This window comes from Haemorhous mexicanus, chromosome 13 (assembly GCF_027477595.1).
Source record: "Haemorhous mexicanus isolate bHaeMex1 chromosome 13, bHaeMex1.pri, whole genome shotgun sequence".
Classification (NCBI taxonomy): domain Eukaryota; kingdom Metazoa; phylum Chordata; class Aves; order Passeriformes; family Fringillidae; genus Haemorhous; species Haemorhous mexicanus.
In genome coordinates, this window is record NC_082353.1 from 4377861 (window position 1) to 4398392 (window position 20532).

General features: G+C 50.4%; 1 protein-coding gene across 1 annotated transcript in view; it reads left to right on the forward strand.

The window, feature by feature from the left end:
• Window positions 1–5670: 5670 nt before the first annotated feature.
• Window positions 5671–20532, forward strand: part of HCN4 (hyperpolarization activated cyclic nucleotide gated potassium channel 4) — a 102033-nt gene continuing 87171 nt past the window's right edge. Inside the window, exon 1 of the mRNA XM_059857965.1 lies at window positions 5671–7071. Within this exon, the coding sequence (XP_059713948.1) occupies window positions 6368–7071 (704 nt within the window). The 5' untranslated portion in view covers window positions 5671–6367. The remainder of the gene's footprint in view (window positions 7072–20532) is intronic.

The following is a 20532-nucleotide window of genomic DNA, read 5'->3' on the forward strand; positions in this document are numbered from 1 at the left end:
AGAGATAACTCCTGAAAATCCCTCTATGGCACCAGGACAGGGGTACCTGGGAGAGATAACTCCTGAAAATCCCTCTGTGGGCACCAGGCAGGGGTGTCTGGGAGGGGCAAAGATCAACAGGCATCTGCTTGAAGCTCTTCTACTTCAGATGTGCTGACCAAGCTTGGCTTTGCAGTTTGGTTGTTTTCACAAGTCCAGGGATATTGAGTCAGAATGGAAATACTTTGAGGTTGGTCTCCCAAATGCTGACTTCTTGCTGCCTGCCTGAAGAAGTGAACCTTGCAGAGTCATGCCCTGTATCCATCATTGTGTCAGTTCCCTCCTACTAATATTTGAACCTGTTTGATCATTTAAAATGAATTTGACAGGAGGATTTTATCTCAAAGTGAGTATCTTCCTACATAGTCCTGGAAGTAGGTGGCTGGAGTAAAGAGAGAATTCCTTCTGAGTCACAGCATTATAGAATTAGAGGGTAATTTAAGTTGGAAGGGATCTCTTAGAATCTTCTGCTCTGAGCTGCTGCTCATGGCACCAGCATCAATAACTGAGCAGACACTGGAGGATCCATGTGCTGTGAATTATGGAGAGAAGGTTGGTGTTGAATCCTGCACATTGGGCATGGGAGACTCCACGCACAAGGAATTTATTTTATGGCCATTTTGCTTCCAGAGCATCTTATTTCAAATTTTTCAATCTTCTGCCTGTTTTCAGCCAGTGGAGGGAGGGAGGCAATGCTAAGGTTCATCCCTGAGGATTATGAATTCCTAATACAGCTGTACAAATGCCTGACAGCCTGTAAAACTTTGGGTTGGAAATGTGCTGTTGAGTTTGATTAACCTCTTCTGAGAAAAAGAGAGGTTTAAAGTGAGCCCAGACCAAATGCAGCTCACCAAGAGCTGAGTCTGGACTTGCCAAAGCTGCAGCTGCCATGACTGTGTGGGAGCAGTGGCACATTTGCCATCCAATCCAGCACTGCCTGCCCATCCAGAATATCACAGTGCCTGTAACAGGAGATCCATCAGCAGGACAGGCTCCAGAGGGGGACCCAGTTCTTGTCTGGGAGGCTGCAGCTCATTCAACCCTGCTGAAAGGCACTATTTTGAGAAAGACTCTGATAAGCACTGAGCTGATCCAGTTGGAGCAAACCTCTCCTGAATAACTCCAGATCAGGGGAGAAAAACAAGCTAGTGCTTGGTTTTGAAATGGAAATTTGATGGAATATATATCTGGAAGGCAAATTTTGTTGAAGTCCAAGATATGTGCTCAATATAAGCACTCTGAATATTGGAGAATTCATTGATGGAGTTTAGACAGGAACTTTGTAAGCTAATTGTGACTAAATCATGCAGCTGCTCTCATCTCAGCAGCTCCTGTGAGCTCTGTCATTTCCTTGCAGCTCCATCCATGGTTACCTATCTCTGTTTTCCTATTTCTTCCTATTTTGGAAGGTTCCTATTCTCCAAGGGGAGTATTAAAGGTCAAGTGGCAAGATGCTCATGCTAATCACTCTGTTCCTAGCTGGGATTTTCAGCTGCTTGCTCCAGTGAGGATTACCATCTTCTGCAGAAAATCCTGCAAATTTCAGGGGGTTATTTGCTGCAGAGTCTGGGAATTCTTTTCATAGCCACCAACGTGGCTGAATTTTTGGATAATGTCCTTTTTGCAGTTGGGTTGCAAAGCTGTTTGCTCGTTGTCAGCACATTCCCAGCAACCCCCTCACACCCGTGACAAGTACTCACAGTTTGATCTTGGTTACAAGGGTGAAGAGAGCAGGCTGCTGTGGATTTATTTCCCCCTGGGAGCTGGAGTTAATATTGCTTTCCAAGCACTTCCTGGGAGCAGCTTTTCCATCCTGCTGTGTATCAGCTCCACTGTCTGCCATCGCTGGGGATCTGCTCAGTGTCTCTGTGCTCCCACTGATGGACTTGGAACAGTTCTGCCTCAAAACCCACTGCAACCCTTCCTTCCATCTGACAGCAGCTCTGGGGCTTTCCCTGTCTGTCCCCCTGCCCAGGTCCCAGCATCCAGGCATGGATCTGCCTTCCCATTGCTCCTTGACAGTGCTGCCTGTATCCAGGCTACCCTTAAGGATAGCTGAAGGATATCTAACCACATCTAAAGGATATCCAGCTATCCTTTATCCTTAACCAAAGGACATGGTTCCTTTATCCAGCCTGGTGCCCTCTGGGCCATAAATCAGCCTGGGCTGTGTGTTGCAGTCCCCACTCTGCAGCTCCTCTAAGGAACACAGAGCAGGAGCAAAGCCCAGGCTGAATTTCAATGAGTGCAGTGTGACAGCACACCTGGGTAATGAATAGTGCCAAGGGTGAGCCAGGATTTGTGTATTTATCACGATTATTTCTTCATTAGCTCTGAGCTATGAGGGAGCTGCAGAGCAGCAAGTGCAGCCTCTCCCACCAAAACTCCAAGGCAGAATTTCCCTGCTTTGTAGTGTTGAATATTTCATGAGTTTCAAATGCCAATTATGAGTTACCTGCTGCCTGCTAGGAACAATAGGTAGCTCTGAAAGGACTTGCTCCCATTCTTCCAAGCCCTGCCACATGTTTAGTGACTCCTTTGTTACCTGAGAATCCAGAGGCTCAAGGGTGATGATGGGAACTCTCACCCAAGCCAAGGTGGGCCTAAAAGACCAGCTTGCACTGCTGTTTTGGTACCCTGAGCCACAGGGTATCAGTTCTTATAGCTCTCAGTCTGTTCCTCTGTAGTCCTGAGCCCATTTGCAATGGGATTTTTCACATTTGCAGTGTAGCACTGGATTTTTATCAAAATACTGTATATATGTAAATATATATAAATATAATATATATATATATATATATATATATGAGCTGGCAAAATTCCTTAAGAAATAAATGAATCATTGGCTGCTTCACTTGCATTCTCCCCACTAAATCCATTCCCTTTGTTCCTATGCCAAGTCCCCTGGAACAGTATTGACAATTATTGTTAAAAAGGAGATAATTTCCCTCAAGACCAGCTCTGCCTTTTCCTGACAGGTGACTTCTCCATCCTCCCTTTGAATGTACTGTGCAGTCAGTGATACTCAAGACAGTGAAATATTCTAAAAATCTGCTTCTAAAGGTGCATTTCCTGCCCTGGAAAGCACTGTCACAATGCTGGCAATAAATTCCATCTCTGATAGTGGTTTCATACCATTAGACAGGATAATTCCCATCCTCTACGCTTAGTTCTTGGAAGGCTCTCAAGTAAAATACCATTACTTTGAAGTTCTCTCAACACAAAATTGTCACTACATTTTAAAGAGTTGAGAAATTCCTCTGAGTTTGGCTACCTGGCACTGCTGGAGCCAAGTTTTTAGAAGTGTTCAGGAACCCACACTTGAAGAGAGGTTTACAAGCAGGCATCTTCTGGATTTAGCACTTTGGATGGTTCCAGGAGCCCACAGAGCTTCCGCAGATTTGTCTTTATAACAGAGAGATGAAAAGGTAGCTGTGGTCTGTAGGTGAGGAATTCCCCCTGTAATGTCCAGACTGGCCAGTGGGGGCTGGGCAGTGCCAGGGTCCTGGGCACAGGGATGCCTCCATCCCTCTGGAATGGTGAGTGTGTGCCCACAGCCTGGCTCAGCCTCTGCTCCCTCTCATTTCTGTCCTCCTGCACAAGGGATGGAGCAGAGTTCTGCTGCTGGCTGCTCTGTGGTGTTCTCCCTCTGCCTCAGGGCTGGGAGAGAACCTGACCCCATCCCCAAATCAGGCACAGCCTGACCCCGTCACCAAATGAGGCACAGCCTGACCCTGTCCCCAAATCAGGCACAGCAATGCCAGCCAAGCCAGGGGACAGTGGCATTTTCAAGTGTCAGGCAGAGCACCTCTAGCTGAGAGAGGAGAAGCAGCTTGGTTTCTTGGGCACGTCCTTTCCTGCTCTGTCATTCCCTGGGAACACGAGGGACTACGCTGAAGAAGCTGCATCAGTTTCAGATGTTGGTGCACCTCATTAATCAAAACACATCCTTTTGGAAGGCAGTTGATTGCAGCTGAGGCACAGAAGTGCTTACACCTCAGCATCCCTAGTGCCTGCAGGAGGGAAGAAAAACAGGGAAAAGACCTTTAGTGCTCTCCCTGGCTTAGTTCACATTATCTAATCTACAGGAGCATTGGAAAAATAAAATTTATTTCCCCATAAAAGCTCCTTCTATTAGAAATTGTGATGAAAATAATAATATTAAATGATATTTGCACTGTGGAGTATTTGGAATGAGTCACAGGCAGTCTGGCTGTGCCAGGAGGTGGAGTAGAAGAGGAGCAGGTAGAACACATGGGAGAGAGGATTCGGGAGAGGCAAACAAAGATGAGGAAGCATGTGCTGTGTGTGTGCTTGCTGGAGTCACTGCTGGGCAGCATTTCCTTGCCGTGGAGCTGCGGGCACATCCTGCTGCTCTGCATGGCACAGTCACCTCTGGCCAGTGGCTCCTGCAAGGGAGAAGGGGAATGTTTGCTCCCAAAGCAGAAGCACAGAGGTGAGGTGGGGATTTCCTCCCTGCCTGCCGTGGGCATTCCTTGCTGTGCTCAGCCTCCCTGCCTGCGCAGTTCACGTGGTTTCCTTCTCCTAGCAGGTAGGATTTGCAATGTCTGAAACAACAAACATTCTAGAAAGCCTCAGATGCTGAATTTCTGCAAAAATGTACACCAAAATCTCTCATGTGGCCAAACAGATTGTTAATTTTACTCCAGTGGTTTCACAAGCTCAGCACTAGGAACTATTTGAACCACTTTATCAGTCTAGGAGCTTTTAAAATAAAATAAGCAGCCATTCCCAGAGAAGCACAGGCAGAGCTGATTGCCACCTCTCTCCCTTTTTCTCTCCCGAAAAACCCTCTCCAGTATCAAAAGGTAGGGAGATGCCTAATTGCAGCCGTTTTCCCCCGCTGCTTTTGCCTCAGTTAAAGGAGGTGCCCTGTGGGCAGCAGTGAGGGGGAGCAGCGTTCGCAGCCGGAGCTGTGTCCTCGAGCAGCCTCGGCGGGCAGTGCTGACTCAGGAGCCCCCTGGGAAGTGGGGTTCCCCCGCCGCGGGAGAGCCCACGCAGCCCGCACTTCCAGCGCAGCCTCCCGCAGGCCAGCGGCGGAGCTCGCCCAGATGCAGCTGCTTTTTGATTCGGGTTTGGATGACTTCACATCCAAGCCCGCAGGACAGCGATAGTACCGACAGCCAGGGAAAAAGGGTCCTTCCAAACCTCCGGGATGTTGCGGATGGGGGCAAAGGCAGCGTGTTCCCAGCAGGCGATCTGCTAGGGAACACAGGCACTCCCGAGCCCCTGCTTTGCGTGCAAGTGAGATTTTCAAGGTGAACCGCTGGTTTTCCTTTAGATTTGGGTTCGCCCCTTCCCACCAAACCCCCCGTGCATTCACTAGCAAACCTGCCCTCCAGCAGCCACACCTCCGGGCGGAGCAGGGAGCGCCTGCATCCGAGAGAAAAAGGAATATTCTCGCTCCTATTTATTTACTTTGTCATGTTTACGATGTTGCTGTTGATAAGCTGGCGGCAGCCCGGCGGCCGTGGCCGCTGAGGCGGGGCGGGCCCGGGGCTCGGCGCTGCCCGGTGCCCGCAGCGCCCGGGGCGCGGTGCCCGCGGCGGCGACGGCGGAGCCCCGCGGTTGCCGGGCGTTGCCCCTTTAAGAAGCCCGGGTGCTGTCTCAGGTAGGCAGAGCCTGTGCGCTGTAGTCGCTCCTATGGCAACCCAATAGAATGGGATCGCTTCATGAATATTCCCAGGAGCAGGGGCTGCATGAGGAATAAGTGATGACAGTGATGTAAGCAAGCAGTGGCCGCTGCAGGTTGCAGTTCATTGTGTTATTGGCCGGCAGGTTGAGGAGTTTGAGGCTTGAGCTTCGCTTTCCGGATGATGTCTGCCCGCCGGGAGCCACGGCACATTTGCATCTCGAAGCCAACATGGCAAGGCGGCTGCCGCCGCCGCTGCCGCCCTCCCTCGCCTTCCAGCCAGAAGTGTGTGGCTCTCCTCTAGACTACTTGCCCAGTGCTCAGCATCTGAGCAGACAGGGATTGCAGTAATACTCACCAAGGGGAGACAAGCAGCAAGTAGCCAAATCGGGACAACGGAGAAGGGGAAGCTTTTTGCCTTCCCTCTTTTTTTTTCTTTTTTTTTCTTTTTTTTTTTTTTTTTCCCTCATTCCTTTCCCTTCTGGATGCAGAGCCTGTGTTTTGATGCAGAGCCTGTGGATGCCACAGCCTGGTAAGGAGATGACACGCCAGTCCCTGGTCGCCCGTGCCCCGTGAGCCAGGGGCAGGGGCCTGGGGGCAGTGCCGGTTCCCCTCGCTGGGCAGAGCGGGGGGGTCTCTCCCTGTCCCCGAGCAGCAGCAGCAGCAGCAGCGGCCATGGACAAGCTGCCCCCCTCCATGCGCAAGAGGCTCTATAGCCTGCCCCAGCAGATCGGACCCAAGGCGTCGATCATGGACGAGGAGGATGACAGCGACAAGGACACCCGCAGGAAAAGCATCAGGCTCAAGCCACTGCCTTCGCCCTCCGCTGGGAGCACCCGGGCCCTCGGGGGGGACCCCGGCCGAGGGGGAGACCCCGGCCTGCTGGAGACGGAGGCCGGCGGCAAGGGCGCCAAGAGCAGCACCAACGGGGACTGCCGCCGCTTCAAAGGGAGCCTGTCCTCGCTCACCAGCAGGCACCTCCACGACGCGGCCGAGGAGAAGCGGCTCATCGGCGGCGAGGGGGAGCCGGCCTCTCCCGGGGAGGACAAGAGCCCCCCCGGCAGCGGCGAGCTGGAGCAGGGGCTGCCTGGGCCCCCACCGCCCTCCTCCCCCCCGGAGCCCCAGCAGCCGCCCCCCCGGGCCTGCTCCTCGACCTCCATCAAAGTGGAGGGAGGCGGAGGGTGCGACCAGATCACCCCAGATGAGGAGCAGAGGCTCGGCCAGGCCGGTTTCATGCAGAGGCAGTTCGGGGCCATGCTCCAGCCGGGGGTCAACAAATTCTCCTTGAGGATGTTTGGCAGCCAGAAGGCCGTGGAGAGAGAGCAGGAAAGAGTTAAGTCTGCCGGGTTCTGGATCATCCATCCCTACAGCGACTTCAGGTACATCCCCCCCTTTCCAACCCCCTCCTTTTCCTGGCCCACTCCAGAACAGCTGGCCAGCCCTTCCCATGGCACCTCCTGCACAGGGCACCCACCCCAGGAGAACTTTCCTGGGTCATTTCCTAGCCAGAGGAGCTGTAGGACGCAGCCAAGATCTGCTCCATTCAAACAAGCTGCAGGTTTCCTTTACATTTCACGTTAATTTTAGTGTCCCCACACTACGAGTAATTTTAAATTGTTTTAAAACCAATTGTCTTTGGCTTTTTATAACGGAAAGGCTCCCTTTAAGTTCATTGTAAATGGGAAAAACTGTTCCCACCTGATGCACAACTTTAGATTTCTGATCTTAACTAGTCCAGCATCTCCCTGGATGCTCTGCCTGATTGATGCTTCCCATTTTCACACCTCCAAGTCCTCTCCCTGCTCCTTCCCGAGAGTTAGGCAGGGATATTGCTACTGTTGCTGCTGTGTAGGTGTCTTACTGTGTAGGTGGCTTTTCAGGACTTGGGATGTGCAGGGGATGGCAGGTTCCTTAACAAGGTTCTTAACAGGGAAAGAGCCTCTCCTGCATCTGTGCATCCTCATTTGCAAAATTAGTTTGGATTGGGAGTAGTTAACACTAACTTGGCCAAAGTAATGCTTGCTCTCACTCCACACCAACATTGCCATGGAGGTTAATAAGGAAATAAACTTGGAAACCCTAGAGCCAGTTCTGGTAAAGTCCTGCATAGTCTTGCATAGAGGGACTGTGTTTGGGTATTTCTGAGCAAAGTACTGTCTGCTGCACAGGTGAACTGTCCTCTGCAATATGCATGTAAAGCACTGCAATCAATAATTAATTACTGAGTGCAATCAATGGCTAAGGTTTATTGCTTCAACTTTAATTACAATGGGCTTACATCTCACATTTAAAAGCACACAGGTGAAGACTATTATTCAGACATACCTTTGTCACACTATGTGGTTTTATTGAATGTGTGCGCTCTGCAAGGAACCATGCATGATTCCCACAAATACACCTAGTGAGATAATTGCAGGAAGGAGTTTCAGGGTGGATTTGGCCTCCCAAAGGCAGGAATGACAGAAACCTCTTGACACCACCTATTAGGGATTTAGCAAGCAGCCCACATGCTTAGCAGATTCAGCACTGGCACTGACCAGATTCCTTGATATTTGCTTGGATTAACAAATGTTATTAGAAGGCTCTGTGAGTTGGAAGACTGCACTGTCATTTAAATTCAGTGCATTCAAGTGTCCCAAGCACACAGCTGACTGAGCTTAGGAGGGTTTCCAGCAGCTACAGCATGATGCAGAGTCCTTGCAAGCACAGCCTTACCCAGTCCTACACTGGAACCAGGAGAAAATTGCCTCCCAGTGAGACTGACCAAGTAATAGCTCCCAAACACTGAAATGTGAGAATGAGCAGCTTTCAAAAAGAGCAAAACCAGAGTCTGGAGTTTAACTGCTGTGTTTTCTTGGGTTATTCTAGCAAGGCGTGCTCTGCGTGTCGCACCCGCAGCAAATTTGGGTTTAGTCTCTGCGCTGGATCTGGAGCTAGGCAAAAGGAGTGTTCAGCTTCCATATCCTTCTGTGTCTCTAGTGGGTTTAATCCCTTCCATGTCTGTGCCTGTTTTCAGCACAGAACCAGCCTGGCAAACTTCAGCAGCAGGAGATGAGGTAACCACCTTGCCCAAGGTGAGATGGTCCCAAGAGTTTGGGATTTTAAGGTTCCTACAGAACCAGTGCTTATTCTGTAAGATGATGAGGTAACTTTTCCTTCCTCAAGCACTTGGCTATGGGGCCACTCCTAGCCTAGCCCAGAGGATTGGAGTCTGCTGGCAAGCTCTGGCTCCCTGAGCCACACGATGGCACGGAGCTGTTTGTGCGTGCAGAGTTCTGTGGGTACATGGGTGACTCCTGGTGTTAATAACAGCCCCTGCCCTGATGGGGCTGGGAATCTGTGCAGGGAAGGCACAGGGAGCTGCTGTCCATGCCTGTGGGCACATTCCAGGTGGGCTGGTTTCCTTGTGAGCTGGTGTAGCAGCCCAGCCCAGCCCAGCAGCACGGGCTGTGTCCCTGCTGTCCCCCCGGGCCGGGGCAGTGGGGTGAGTGTCTGGAGCCATGTGCCGAGGCCAGGAGGAGCTGGATGCACCACTGCCTGCTCAGGGGGGATTTTCCAGGGAGGCTTTGTTCACCCCTGTTTCTAGGTCACCTGCAGCAGATCTGTTTGGATAGGAATGCTGCTTAGAGCAGGGGCTTCCATGGAAAGTGACCTGTGGACAATGGCTGCCTTGAGGGGGGAGAGTGGGAGCCTTCCCACCTTCTGTTTGGGCTTCGTGTTCCCTCTTGCCATCAGCTAAAGCATATCTCTTGGAAACAGCTCCCATGAATATGGCTAACATTTTTTGACCTCTGAAATGCAGCAGATTGCACCAAAGAGCAGATCTTATAAAAATATTTGCAAGAGCTGTATCTGTGCCCCAAAGGAGGGTGTTGTGTGCTTGGGGAATTACGCAGTGCAATTCCTGACTGCTCCGTGTTCCAGCCAGCTGCGGATCCCGGAGCCTGGGGGATCCTGGAGGCTCCATTATCCTGCCCTTGGCTGGCACCAAGGCTGTGCAGCAGCATTTGCTGGTCAAGTTTCGGGTGAGGAAAGGTTCAGACCCCGAGCTGGTTTCTCTGCCTTTGGAGGAAGCTGCCTTCCCTCTGTGAGCGAGGTGCGTCTCCAGGCGGGTTCTGGTGAGGCTCCAGCCCTCGTGACTGCCGGCTCCGGGCAGCTGGAGCTGGGAAGTTTGCATGGAACACTCCAGGCCGAGGCACTGCTGTGCAATGACATTGGTGCAATTCCCCGACTCCACGGAGTCGCTGCTCCTTCGCGCTCTGCTTCCGAGGAGTTCCTGATTTGGAATAGAACAGAGGCTTTCATCATTGTCTCATTAAATTACCATTTTAGCATCTAACAGGGCTAACTCCAGTGGCAAATCTATGACCCTCCAAGAGTAAAACAAATTAATATAGATTCAGGCTCTGTTGATCTCTGCTTTTAGTCCATTGTGAGGGGAAAAGACATCAAATGACCTTTATAAAAATCAAGCTCGGTGCCCCTGAGTACTCCTGACTAATGCAGTGGGCTGGTTCTAGAAGCACTTAAAAGGTGTCTTAGCAATTTCTAATGAAAATTAAGAATCCTGGCTCCGGTTCTGAGGTGCAGATGTGTGTGCTGGCAGCTGGAGTTCATTTGCATCCGTGGTTGATTGCACATCAGTGCAGAGCCACCCTGTATTTCCTAGATCAAGATTTATCTGTGACTTTGAAAGCTCTTCCACTGGGTAGACAGAATTGTATTTTATTGCTTAGAGGAAGCATTGATCCAGTACAATTGGTTTAATAAAAAAATTCCAAACAAACAATGATCTGTCTAGTTCATAGCTGACTGAAGCATATGTTTGGAGCTGCTGCCCAGAATTGCTTGCAAAAAAAAGTGTAGCGTGCTGCTTTTAGAAAGACCTGAGAACAGATACACTATCTGAGGGCCCAAAATAGTCCCAGCAGTGGATGTAAATAGAACTGCACATTATTCACTGCCCAGTAATCTATTAACTTCCTCACAGTGAAGAGAGGCTGCTGTCTCTCTGAAAACAATGGCAAACATTCTGCTCAACAGCAGACCCAACTACGGATTTTAGAATTCTTCTTTTCACTGCTCTCCATGACTTGTAATACTTGTGTGCAAACAGATCCTTTCTTTGGTTTGCTTCCTCTGCCAGCACTCCCTGGCTGCTGGGACCCTGGGGAGGTTTCTGTGGCAGCAAAAACCAGGTGCTCAGGTGGGAGGTATAAGGGGAAAGAACAAAATCACTGCTTCCCTTGGTGCTGCAGTGCCCCTCAGCCTCCCTTCTCGGGGGGAATCAGTGGGATTTACTAATTATAGTCCTAAGAACTGAACCCAGTAGCACTGTGGGATGGAGCAGGAATGGGAGGGATGTATTTGCCTTTCCCACTCTCCTGAGCAGACCTGATTTCCAGTGCCTCTCCGAGCACTGCTCTGGCTGTGCACACTGTTCTCACTGGGAAGCTTTTCCCCTGCTTTAGAAGGGTAAACAACTGGTGGAGAGTCCAGCAGTGCTGACTGACTTTGACAGCCCCCTTGGGTGGGGGTTGCTCCCTGCTCTCAGGCAATAATGCCCTTTTGTCCATCTCCTGCCCAAAGTGCTGCTCCTTGTGCTGCCCTCCCTCCACTCCTGCCCACACCCAAACACTGAGTCCACGACTTGCCCTTTGCTCCAAGTGCCCAGCACGGAGCAGGATGTGCAGCACTTGGGAGTTCTGGCTCAGGGAAAGGGCAGGGAGCAGTGGCTTTGGTGGCAGGACCTGTGCCTGCCATTGGACTCCAACAGGAGGGCCAACAGCCTGGGTTTGGAGGGGGCAGCTGCTGGGCTTGGCTCCCTTCTCCTGCTCTTTGTGGTGGTGGTGTGCCCCTGGGGTGGCAGGGAGACACTGCTCATGGAGATTGGAGACAGATCCCTCTGCCTTTGCTGCAGAGAACTTCCCAGCCAATTCCCAGGGCACTTTGCTATAGCAGAACAAGGGGATCCCAACAGGAATCATACAGAGGATAATCCAAATTCTGCTGAACACATGGATTGTTCTCTGTTGTCTTCAGTGGACTTGCAGTCAGGCTGCAGAAGAACCATGGCTCTGTGACTGTCGTACTTGGACAATCACAATAAAAAGCAACACACTCCATTTTCAGAAGGCTTCAAACCTTATTTTATTAAAGCATGCATGCTTTTTATACATTCTTACAAAACTCCTAAGTTTACACTTTACTCATTGGTTACAAGAGACAAAGTGCTTGTTGGAACAGGCAGTTGCAGGTTTCTCTTATTTATCCTTCTTTCTTTCTTGGTTTCCATGTCAGTGACCTTGGTAGGAAACTCTTCAGGATTAAACATGGATCCTCTTACCAAACTTCTCAATGGCTCACAGAAATCACTGTAAAACCTCTTCCACATGTGACCATGAGCTAAGGGAGTGAAACTCCTGCATCCATACTTCCCATGCCCATAGGCAAGGCAGGCTTTGTGCCCCAGCTCACTTGTCAGGAGGCAGAGGATAAATAATCCCCCACCAGACAGTCCATGTAGGAGTCCAGCTTTTTGTAGAAAACACGTTCACATGCCTGAGCTGGAAAATGGAAAGGCCTCAGTAAAGGCAACACCTCAGTGGGGCCACCATGGTAAAATATTTTAGGACTAATATTATGGTTTTTTCACGTAGAGAAAATGAGATAAAATAACTTAAATAAATAGTAAAGCAAGCATTGAGATTTAACAAAGAATGTTTAAGATTTTTGCATAAACTTAAGCCAGGCCCATCATACCAGTCTCTGCCGACAGATGAAGACATTATCTCTCCCAGAGAAGCTCCCCCCTCAGTATACTCAGGGATGGCTCCTTTGGGAAAAACAATTTAATGTTTTCTCCATCTCTTCTTGTAAGATAACATATCTTATTTATTATATCTTATTCAGATCCTGATGTGAAAAAAAAGATTAATTTTCTCATGGCATTACAAAATATTGACTATGCTAACAACAAATGTTCAATTCACTTCCTGACAGCAAGGAAATTGGAAATATCATCTCCAGGTTATAGTGTGGTGGCACAGCCTGGTGGGGATTGGGGTAAAACCATCCCTGACCCAGGTGTGGTGGAACTGAGGCCCAGTTGTGCAGAGCAGGAGGCCCCACACAACATCCCCTGGGTCAGAGCTGTGCCCTGGGGGCTCTGCAGGGAATGGGCCATCCCTGGCACTCAGAAGGGCTAATGAGGAGTGTGTGAGGAGCCATGGGTGCCTTCAGAGGACTGGGCACATTCTGCTTTGGACCATTTCTTAGGCTGGCTCTGTGAGCAGCCAGACTGGGAAATGGGCCCGTCCCTCCCACCCTCCTTCCAAGCCTCTGCTACTTGTTGCTTTGTCTGTTGTTATAGCAAAAAATAATCACTGCTGTAAACAATGACATCGTGTTCTCTCCCATCCTCATCTCAGAGTGTTATTGCAGCTACACTTTGGGATTGGGCTCCTTGCCTGACACTTCTGCAGGAGCTTTCTGGCAGAGTGGGAGGCTCTGGGGCTCTGCTCACCTGCCCTGGCCGTCACACCCCACCTGCAGTTCCTCTTCTCTTCCACTACAAACCAGGCTGGGCAAGAAATGGGCTCCTACAGAAAATCCTCTCCTGCACACGCCTGCCCCAAGGCCACCCTGCCACCTTGGAGGAGGCAGGAATTCTCTGGGAAGCCCTGCTTTGATCCATGTCCTGAGTGTAACAGCACAGCCAATCTCCTGTCTGCTGTTCCTACCCCGAGCTTTTGCCTTTGCAGTCTGATTTTTAATGCAGTGTTTTGTACAGTTGTTAGGGTTTTCAAAACAACTCAGTCTCTCCCTTTGGCATATCTCTGGGTTCATTAGCAGGTGTGGAGCTGTTCAAGGCTGTGCTGCACTGCCCTCTGCTCTGAATGAAGCAGTGCCTGTAGCAGGGAGCTACAGCAAAGGAAAGAGGCTGCACCACATTCCAGGGCTACTCCAGGCTCCAAAGAAAACACACTCTGCCTGGTACAGACTCCTGCTTGTTTTCTCCTTCTCACCCTCAGCCCCACTCTCTCCAACCTGTTGTCTTGCTCATCAAACTTGAAGTTTGTCTTTCTCATCCCACCAGTGCCATCTCCATTTTCTGTGCTCCTCATGGCAGGTGCCTTGTCCAACCAGTCCTGGATGCCAATATCCAGCTTCTTTCTCATCTGATCACTGATTTTCACCTTGTTTGCAGTAATACCTGTCCCCCTCACCCCTTGCCATGTTCCAGTGTGTTGGGTTGGCATTTGCTCAGTCCACTTCCAGGCTCCATCCTTTTCCTTCAGCTTTTTCTCTGGGTGGGTCTCTGCAAATCAATTCCTTCTCCTCCTACATATTCTTAGTTTCTCTTGTCCTTCCGACTCTTCCAACAATCTCAGTTTTCTCCATCCCCTTCCTGACTTAAGAATGGATCATTTTTCCCAGTAATTTAAAACCCTTCCACATTATCCTTCTCCTTATCCTTGGACAGTGCCAATGTTTAGACAAAAGCTACCCATTTTCTAGTTTTTAAACTTGAAAGATCTCAATCCTCAGACCTAAGCATTTAAGATGATGAATTTGTCTGGAAGCACAATCTCCACTGCAGGAGAATGAAACAGATTTTATTTGAAGGAAAAATGTGGTTTCTGAGGGTAAAACCCACAGAGTCAGTGTAGGACTTTGCAGCACTATTTTAAGGAGGCAAACTTGGGGTTTCAATCCAGTGTTATTCTGGTTAGGTAACTGTGCTAGTGCTTTCTGTGGCACTGAGGTTTTTTCTACTCTAGAGTCACTGCTGCTGCACTGAAATCCATTTATTATACAGATAAAAGAGTGATCTTTGTCTGGAGATAACATAGTGTCATTTTAGCTTGAAACCATTGAAATTTGTCTTTGTTTCTGATGTGTTATGAGCATCTCATTAGCAAGCCCATGAATCCCTCAGTTTGCTCTCAAAACCAACTATCTGAGTTCTCATCTCTGCCAGAGCAGAGATTTCCTCCTTTCTCTTATTTTTGAAAGCTGTGTTGGTGCCAAGGCAGTTATAGGTCAATTGAGTTATTGTTGGTTCTAATTGGCACTCTAACAAGCTATTAAATCAATTTACCTACAGATGAATGTCACTCAAAAAGCAAGGTGCCAGCTCCTTTTGAGAACATCAAAAAGCCCATTTCCACTGCTGAGTGTGAGGGAAAGGTCAGGCTGCAGAGAAGTGGCTACTTGAGATTTGCCCCCAAAGTGTTTGTGCCACGAGCTCTGTGCCTGAGCACAGGCCAGGCTGTGAGGAGGGATAAGAGCACTCCCAGAGCTCCAGGCCAGGAGGAAGAATTAAGAACATCACCAGCTCTCACAGATCTCTTGCATCCCTTGCTGGGTGTGTAACTAAGCATGGGCTTATTTCCATGTGGAAGGATACAGGTGCTGTCCTCCTCCTTCACAGGTGTGTGTCCCACGTGCTTTCCTGTGGCTGTGCATGCAGGTGCAGTGTCCACAACCATCTTTCAAGCCAGGCAGCCCCCAGCTTGTGACATCATTGCCTTTTGAATGTCTGGAGATTCAGGAGATTTCCTCAAGAGTCAGAGTCATTATGGTGAGCAGGGTTGATTTAAGTTCCTTTCTGAAGGGAGGTTTGGATGACCTCTCCCCCCAGCAGCACTGCAGAGCTCATCCCCACGGAGCTGAGCCCTCCTTGGCTGTAAATCTGTCACTCCTGAGCCTGCAGGGCAGGACAAGGGCTCTTACCCAAGCATCTCTGCCAGTTCAAAGTCCAAGCTGCTGTCCTGGACGAGCAGTGAGGAGTGCTCAGGCCCCCTCAAGCAGGCTGGGGTTTGCTGAGGCTCAGGGCAGAGCAGGAGGCAGCTTGGCTCCGTGCAGCTCTGCAGTGCTGACAGCACCAAGCCTGGATTTGTCAGCGGACACAGCACTCAGGACTCCAGAAACACAGCAGAGGGAGCAGATGTGTCCTGGGCTGGCAAGGTGCTCTTAGAGAGACCTTGCCCTGCCCCTTTTCCATGCTGAATGCTTTGCTAGCTGGGAAGTCCCTTTGCCAATTGGAATTATTCATTGTGTGCAGTATCAGTGTGGTCACTGCGTGCCTGGTGTTAGCACCAGGCTGGAGGAAAAGCAGGCTCTTATCTCCCGAGGAGATGCTGCAGGCAGCAGGGGAAGACAGTGCCGTGAGAGCAAAGCAGATGAGCAGCCAAGGGGGAATTCCAAGGTCAGCTTGAGGGCCCACCACTTCCACATTCCAGGGGCACAGCAGCTTCCCCAGCGATGCAGAGTGCTAATCTCATTTGTGGTGACTCGTCCAAATGTGCTAATTAAGGATTTAACTCGCGGCCTCTTTGGATGGAGAGGTTGTCTGTGTGTGTGTGCATCCATTGTTCCAGAGCTCTGAGGCAGGAGAGGAGCTGCAGGTTGCCAGCTGACTCAGTGCAGGAGCTCTAACTCCTGGTTTTTTGGGGTGTTTGTGAGTGCCAGGCAATGAAGAGCTGTGCTGGAAACCACAGGGAAAGTTGCACTTTTGGGGTCTCCCCCCCTTTATTCCCATTGTGATGGGCTCCTCTGCTGCTGTGGCTGCAGCACAGGCACTCCTCCCTCATCTTACTGTGAGCTGGGAGCACAGGAACTATGCTGGGAGTCACTTCTGCTCCTGGTCAGTACCTGGGCACTTTTACAGTGTGATCCTCACCTCACCTGAGCACAGGGAGGGCATGGAAAACCCTGGAAAACCCGGGGAGATCCGTTTGGATGTGCTGGTTGTGGAAAAGCAAAGTCTGGCAGTTATCAGCCCTTGGGAGGAGATAACAGCTGCATTCCAGAGACTGGGGGACTCCACAAATCCTGGCCTTCCCAGTGGTGTCAGGGCAAGCTCAGGAACACCCTGGCTCTGCATTGGGCACAGCTGGGCAGGGCCAGCCTCACTCCTGCCATGTCCTGGGCCAGCTCTCCCAGCAGCCCAGGAGATAAGAGAAAAGATAATGATGCCTGGCTCCATGCAGCTTTTTCAGCAATAGCAAACCCACTTTCATTAAGCACAAATTCTTAATAGTTCACCTTTCCCCCTTCACTTCAGAGTACTAATGCATGCACAAGTTACACTTCTATTAATAACAAGAGGAATATATTTTTCCATCCCTATTTTCCTGTGAATGGTGGGGAGGGCAGGAGGAGGGACCAGTCTAGACTGCAGATGATGGTCTGTTCTCCTTGATGCCCATACAAAGCACTCGTATCCTGCTCATTTAGCTGTGCATGCTCCTGGAATGACAAGCAGTGCCTGGCAGACAGAAGGACATGCTGGAAGGGATGTCAGGCATACAGGTTGGACCTGTGAGCCATCCTGAGCTGAATTCTCCATGCCTTGATTTCTCCAGCTTTAAGAAAAGGGCTGATGGTGCTGCCAGGGGCCATGGAAGGTGCTGGGGGACCCTGTAATATTTTAATGTAACAGCAGATGCCAGAGGAGACACCAGCAAGGGTGGCCTTGGTCTCTACCAGGCAGTTTCATGAGGATTTCTTTGGGATTCTCCTTTTCTGTGTAGTGCTGTAGATTTGGTCTCGCCTATTGTCCATCTTTTATCAGGACCCCAAAAAGCAGTGGAGCTGTGTACCAATAGGGGATTTGTGAATCATCCCTTTCTGTGTCTTGATAAGGGAAGAGATTACCAGTACTCTCCAGTTCCATGTATGGTGCTCTATTGTCTGGCAGGTTTAGAACCAGGCTGGAAAAAGATGGGAAAAAAGCCTGCATGGAGAGGCAGGCAAGATGGATTTTACCTTTTATGTCCATAAATGAGAATTGTGCAGCCCCTGCATGGGGTTTGGAGATGCTCTAAGAAGAAAATGTTCCATCTTTTCCTCACCAGTCATGTGTACTGCAGGATGTGCTTCCCTTTGCTTTGGGAATATGTGGCTCTTGACTTCAGTAAACACTCCCAAATTCCTGGTCTGGCACAGGAGCTGTGAGGTGTCTGTTCCTGCTGTGGTGTGGAAGCTCTAGCAAACATGCCTTAGGCTGGGTGGCTGGTGGATTGAACCAGAACAGAACCCTAGTTCCATTTCTTTCTCAACAATGTCTGTCCTAGTCTATGGCATTTCTAAGTCAGCATTTCTTATTTCAAAGTTTGCATATAGATGCACACTATGTGAGCCTTCTGTCAGGCTTTGAGAATTTTCTATAAATCCATTTCCCACATTGAGGTGATGTGTTGTGACCCTTGGCTTTTAGTGTGCTCATGCCAGCCTGGGTCAGGGCAGTTCCTTGTGTGTGCTGTGGCTGGGACATCCAGGCCTGTCCCACAGCTGGGAATGTGACAAAAACCTGGCTCACAAATGTGCTTCAGTCAAACTCCAGCTGTGTCCCTGAGTGCTTCTGGGCAGCTTTTGGGGCTCAGTTTGTGAACCCACAGGGAAAGTTGCACTATTGGGGTCTCCCCTCCTTCACTGCCATTGTGATGGGCTCCTCTGCTGTGGCTGCAGCACAGGCACTGCTGCTCATCCCTCTGCCAGTCCCACTGGCTTCTCCTTGCCTGCACATCCTGCTGGGAACTTGGGCCCAAGCCTTCCAAACCAAGGCAGCCCCTTCTGCAGCACGAGCAGCAGTTTGGGCTAACAGGGGCAGCTGTGGCTATGGCCTAGGACTCCTGCTTTCCAACAGGGGATCTGGAAGCCTCATTTGCAAGTAAATTCACAGAGCCAAATCTGCACTGCAGACAAAAAAAGATTTGCCTTGACATCATCTGCCCTGCTCTGCGCTCCGCAGTCAGTCAGGAGAGCAGAGCACAGCTCCAGCCTCTCCAGCTCAGCAGAATTAAGGCTAAGCTTCATCATGAGCTCATGCAAGCTGTTCCCACCCCAAATAATTGGCTGCTGCATGCTTTGTGTCTGTCTAGCCATTGCTGCATGTGGGTGGGTGTGTTGTGTGTGTGTGAATGAGTTCTGCTGTGGAAATGAATGCGTAACATCGGGGGTGCAGCTGATAATAAAGTGCCTTGGGAATGCTGGGGCTGGGAGCAGTGTAAGGCAGAGCTGAGTCCCTCAGACACCTGCACAGAGATCCCTCTGCCTGCTACCACAGCATGGGCATTCGCACTTCAGACCACCACCGCCTCTCTTTTGCTCTTCTTCCCACCTTAAACCCCCTCAGGAGCGTTTCCAGCCTGTGTTTCCCATAGCTGGGATGCAAAAGCAGAACAAAAAGCAGTGTCATTTCTCCAAAGCTCAGCCCCCCCATCAGCACAAGCCTCTTTACAGGTGAAGAGGAGTGCCGGAGGTGCTGCTGTGTCCATTGGGATGGGAGACAATGCCATCCATGAGTGTGGCTGTGGGGACACTGCTGGATGAAGTCAGGGATGAAACCCCTGTGGGGCTTGGCAGCTGTTCTGGGGTGTTGCTCTCACAGGGCTGAGCTGTTCCCAAGCACTTCCAGTGTAATCATCCCACGCTCGCTCTCAGGACTGGCAGGCCAGCAGCATTTCTGCCCACTCTCCCAGATAAGAGGTGCAGAGTCAGGCTGTCAGAGTTCAACAAGCTGCCAGGGGTTGGGCCCTCCCATTTCCTCAGCCTGGCCCAAAGCTTCCAGCCTTGCTGTCTCTCCACACCCCCATGCCAGGATTTTTCTGGGGAAAGGGCACCACCTTTTTGAAGTTAGGACAGGTCAGTGGAAAATTGTGCCTGCCCCAAACTGGGACCCTAAGATCTGCAGCCCAGTTAGGGAAAAGGAATAGGGTTGGTTATTCCTCTGGTGGTGTGGTTCAGAAAGGAGCATGGCTTTCCTACAGCTGAGCGCAGAGGAGGGCAGAGAATTCTTCACAAGCTCTTGCAAAACTTGCTTTTCCCAGGCAAAGTGTGGCCCTGGCTGGCTCAGGGAGAGGAGGGGTGGATATTCCAGTGAAGGAGTTTTGTTGTAATATAAACTACCCAGATGATAAAAGCCCAAGGCTTTGGCAGAGCATCTTGTGACCTTTGCAGGCAGGCAGGTGACTCTGTGAGTACGGGCAGTGCAGTTCAGATCCTCCAGCTTTGCTCAGCCTCTGCCCTGGAGCTGCAGTGGTTCTGCTGCATTTCCCTCAGCTCAGCCTGGCTGCAGGGCTGGGTGAGATCATCCCTGCACACATTTTTGTGGATGCAGGAGGGTTGATCACCATTCCTGTGAAATCAGGTTTATTATTAGCCAAATTCCTGGTGCCAATGGCCCTGGGGATGAGATTCCCCCCTTGGAGGCACCAGAGGCCGTGTCCCCCTACAGGAACCCCAAATTCCATCCAGGCACTGTGTGGGACCTGCTGGTGCTGCGCTGCTGTCACTGGTCCCACATTCCACTCCCAGCTTGGTGCTTGACTCTTCAAGGCAGCATTCAGCCAGCCTGGGGCTCTCTTGCTACAGTGGAAGTGGTTCAGAGCCCTGAATTTTCTCTTCTTTGCCCACAAAACAGCTATTTCTGATTCAAGAATGCCTTTCCTGAAGGAGATCCCTAGTTTACTGTCTGAATATCTAATGAGCTAATATGGGGTTGGATGCACTTGAGAGCAGAATTTATCTGCTCCCTGCTTTCCCTGGCCTCCAGTCTAAGACCCTCTGCTGTTCCCCACTGCAGTGACTTGAGAGCTTTCCCAGGAACCCTGACCACTGACCCATCTTCCTGCTCCTCTTCCTCAGCCTCCCTGTGGCCTCCCAGTGCCAGGGCTCGCAGCTGGGCTGAAGCACAGCACAGACATTTCTGCTGGCATGAAAGAAGAAGAGCAAAACCCTGGCTCTTGCCTTACTCTGAGCCTAAACAGGACTGGATTAAGTAAAAGGAAGAAAAGCACAGAACTCATGTAAATCATGATGGAAGTGCACAA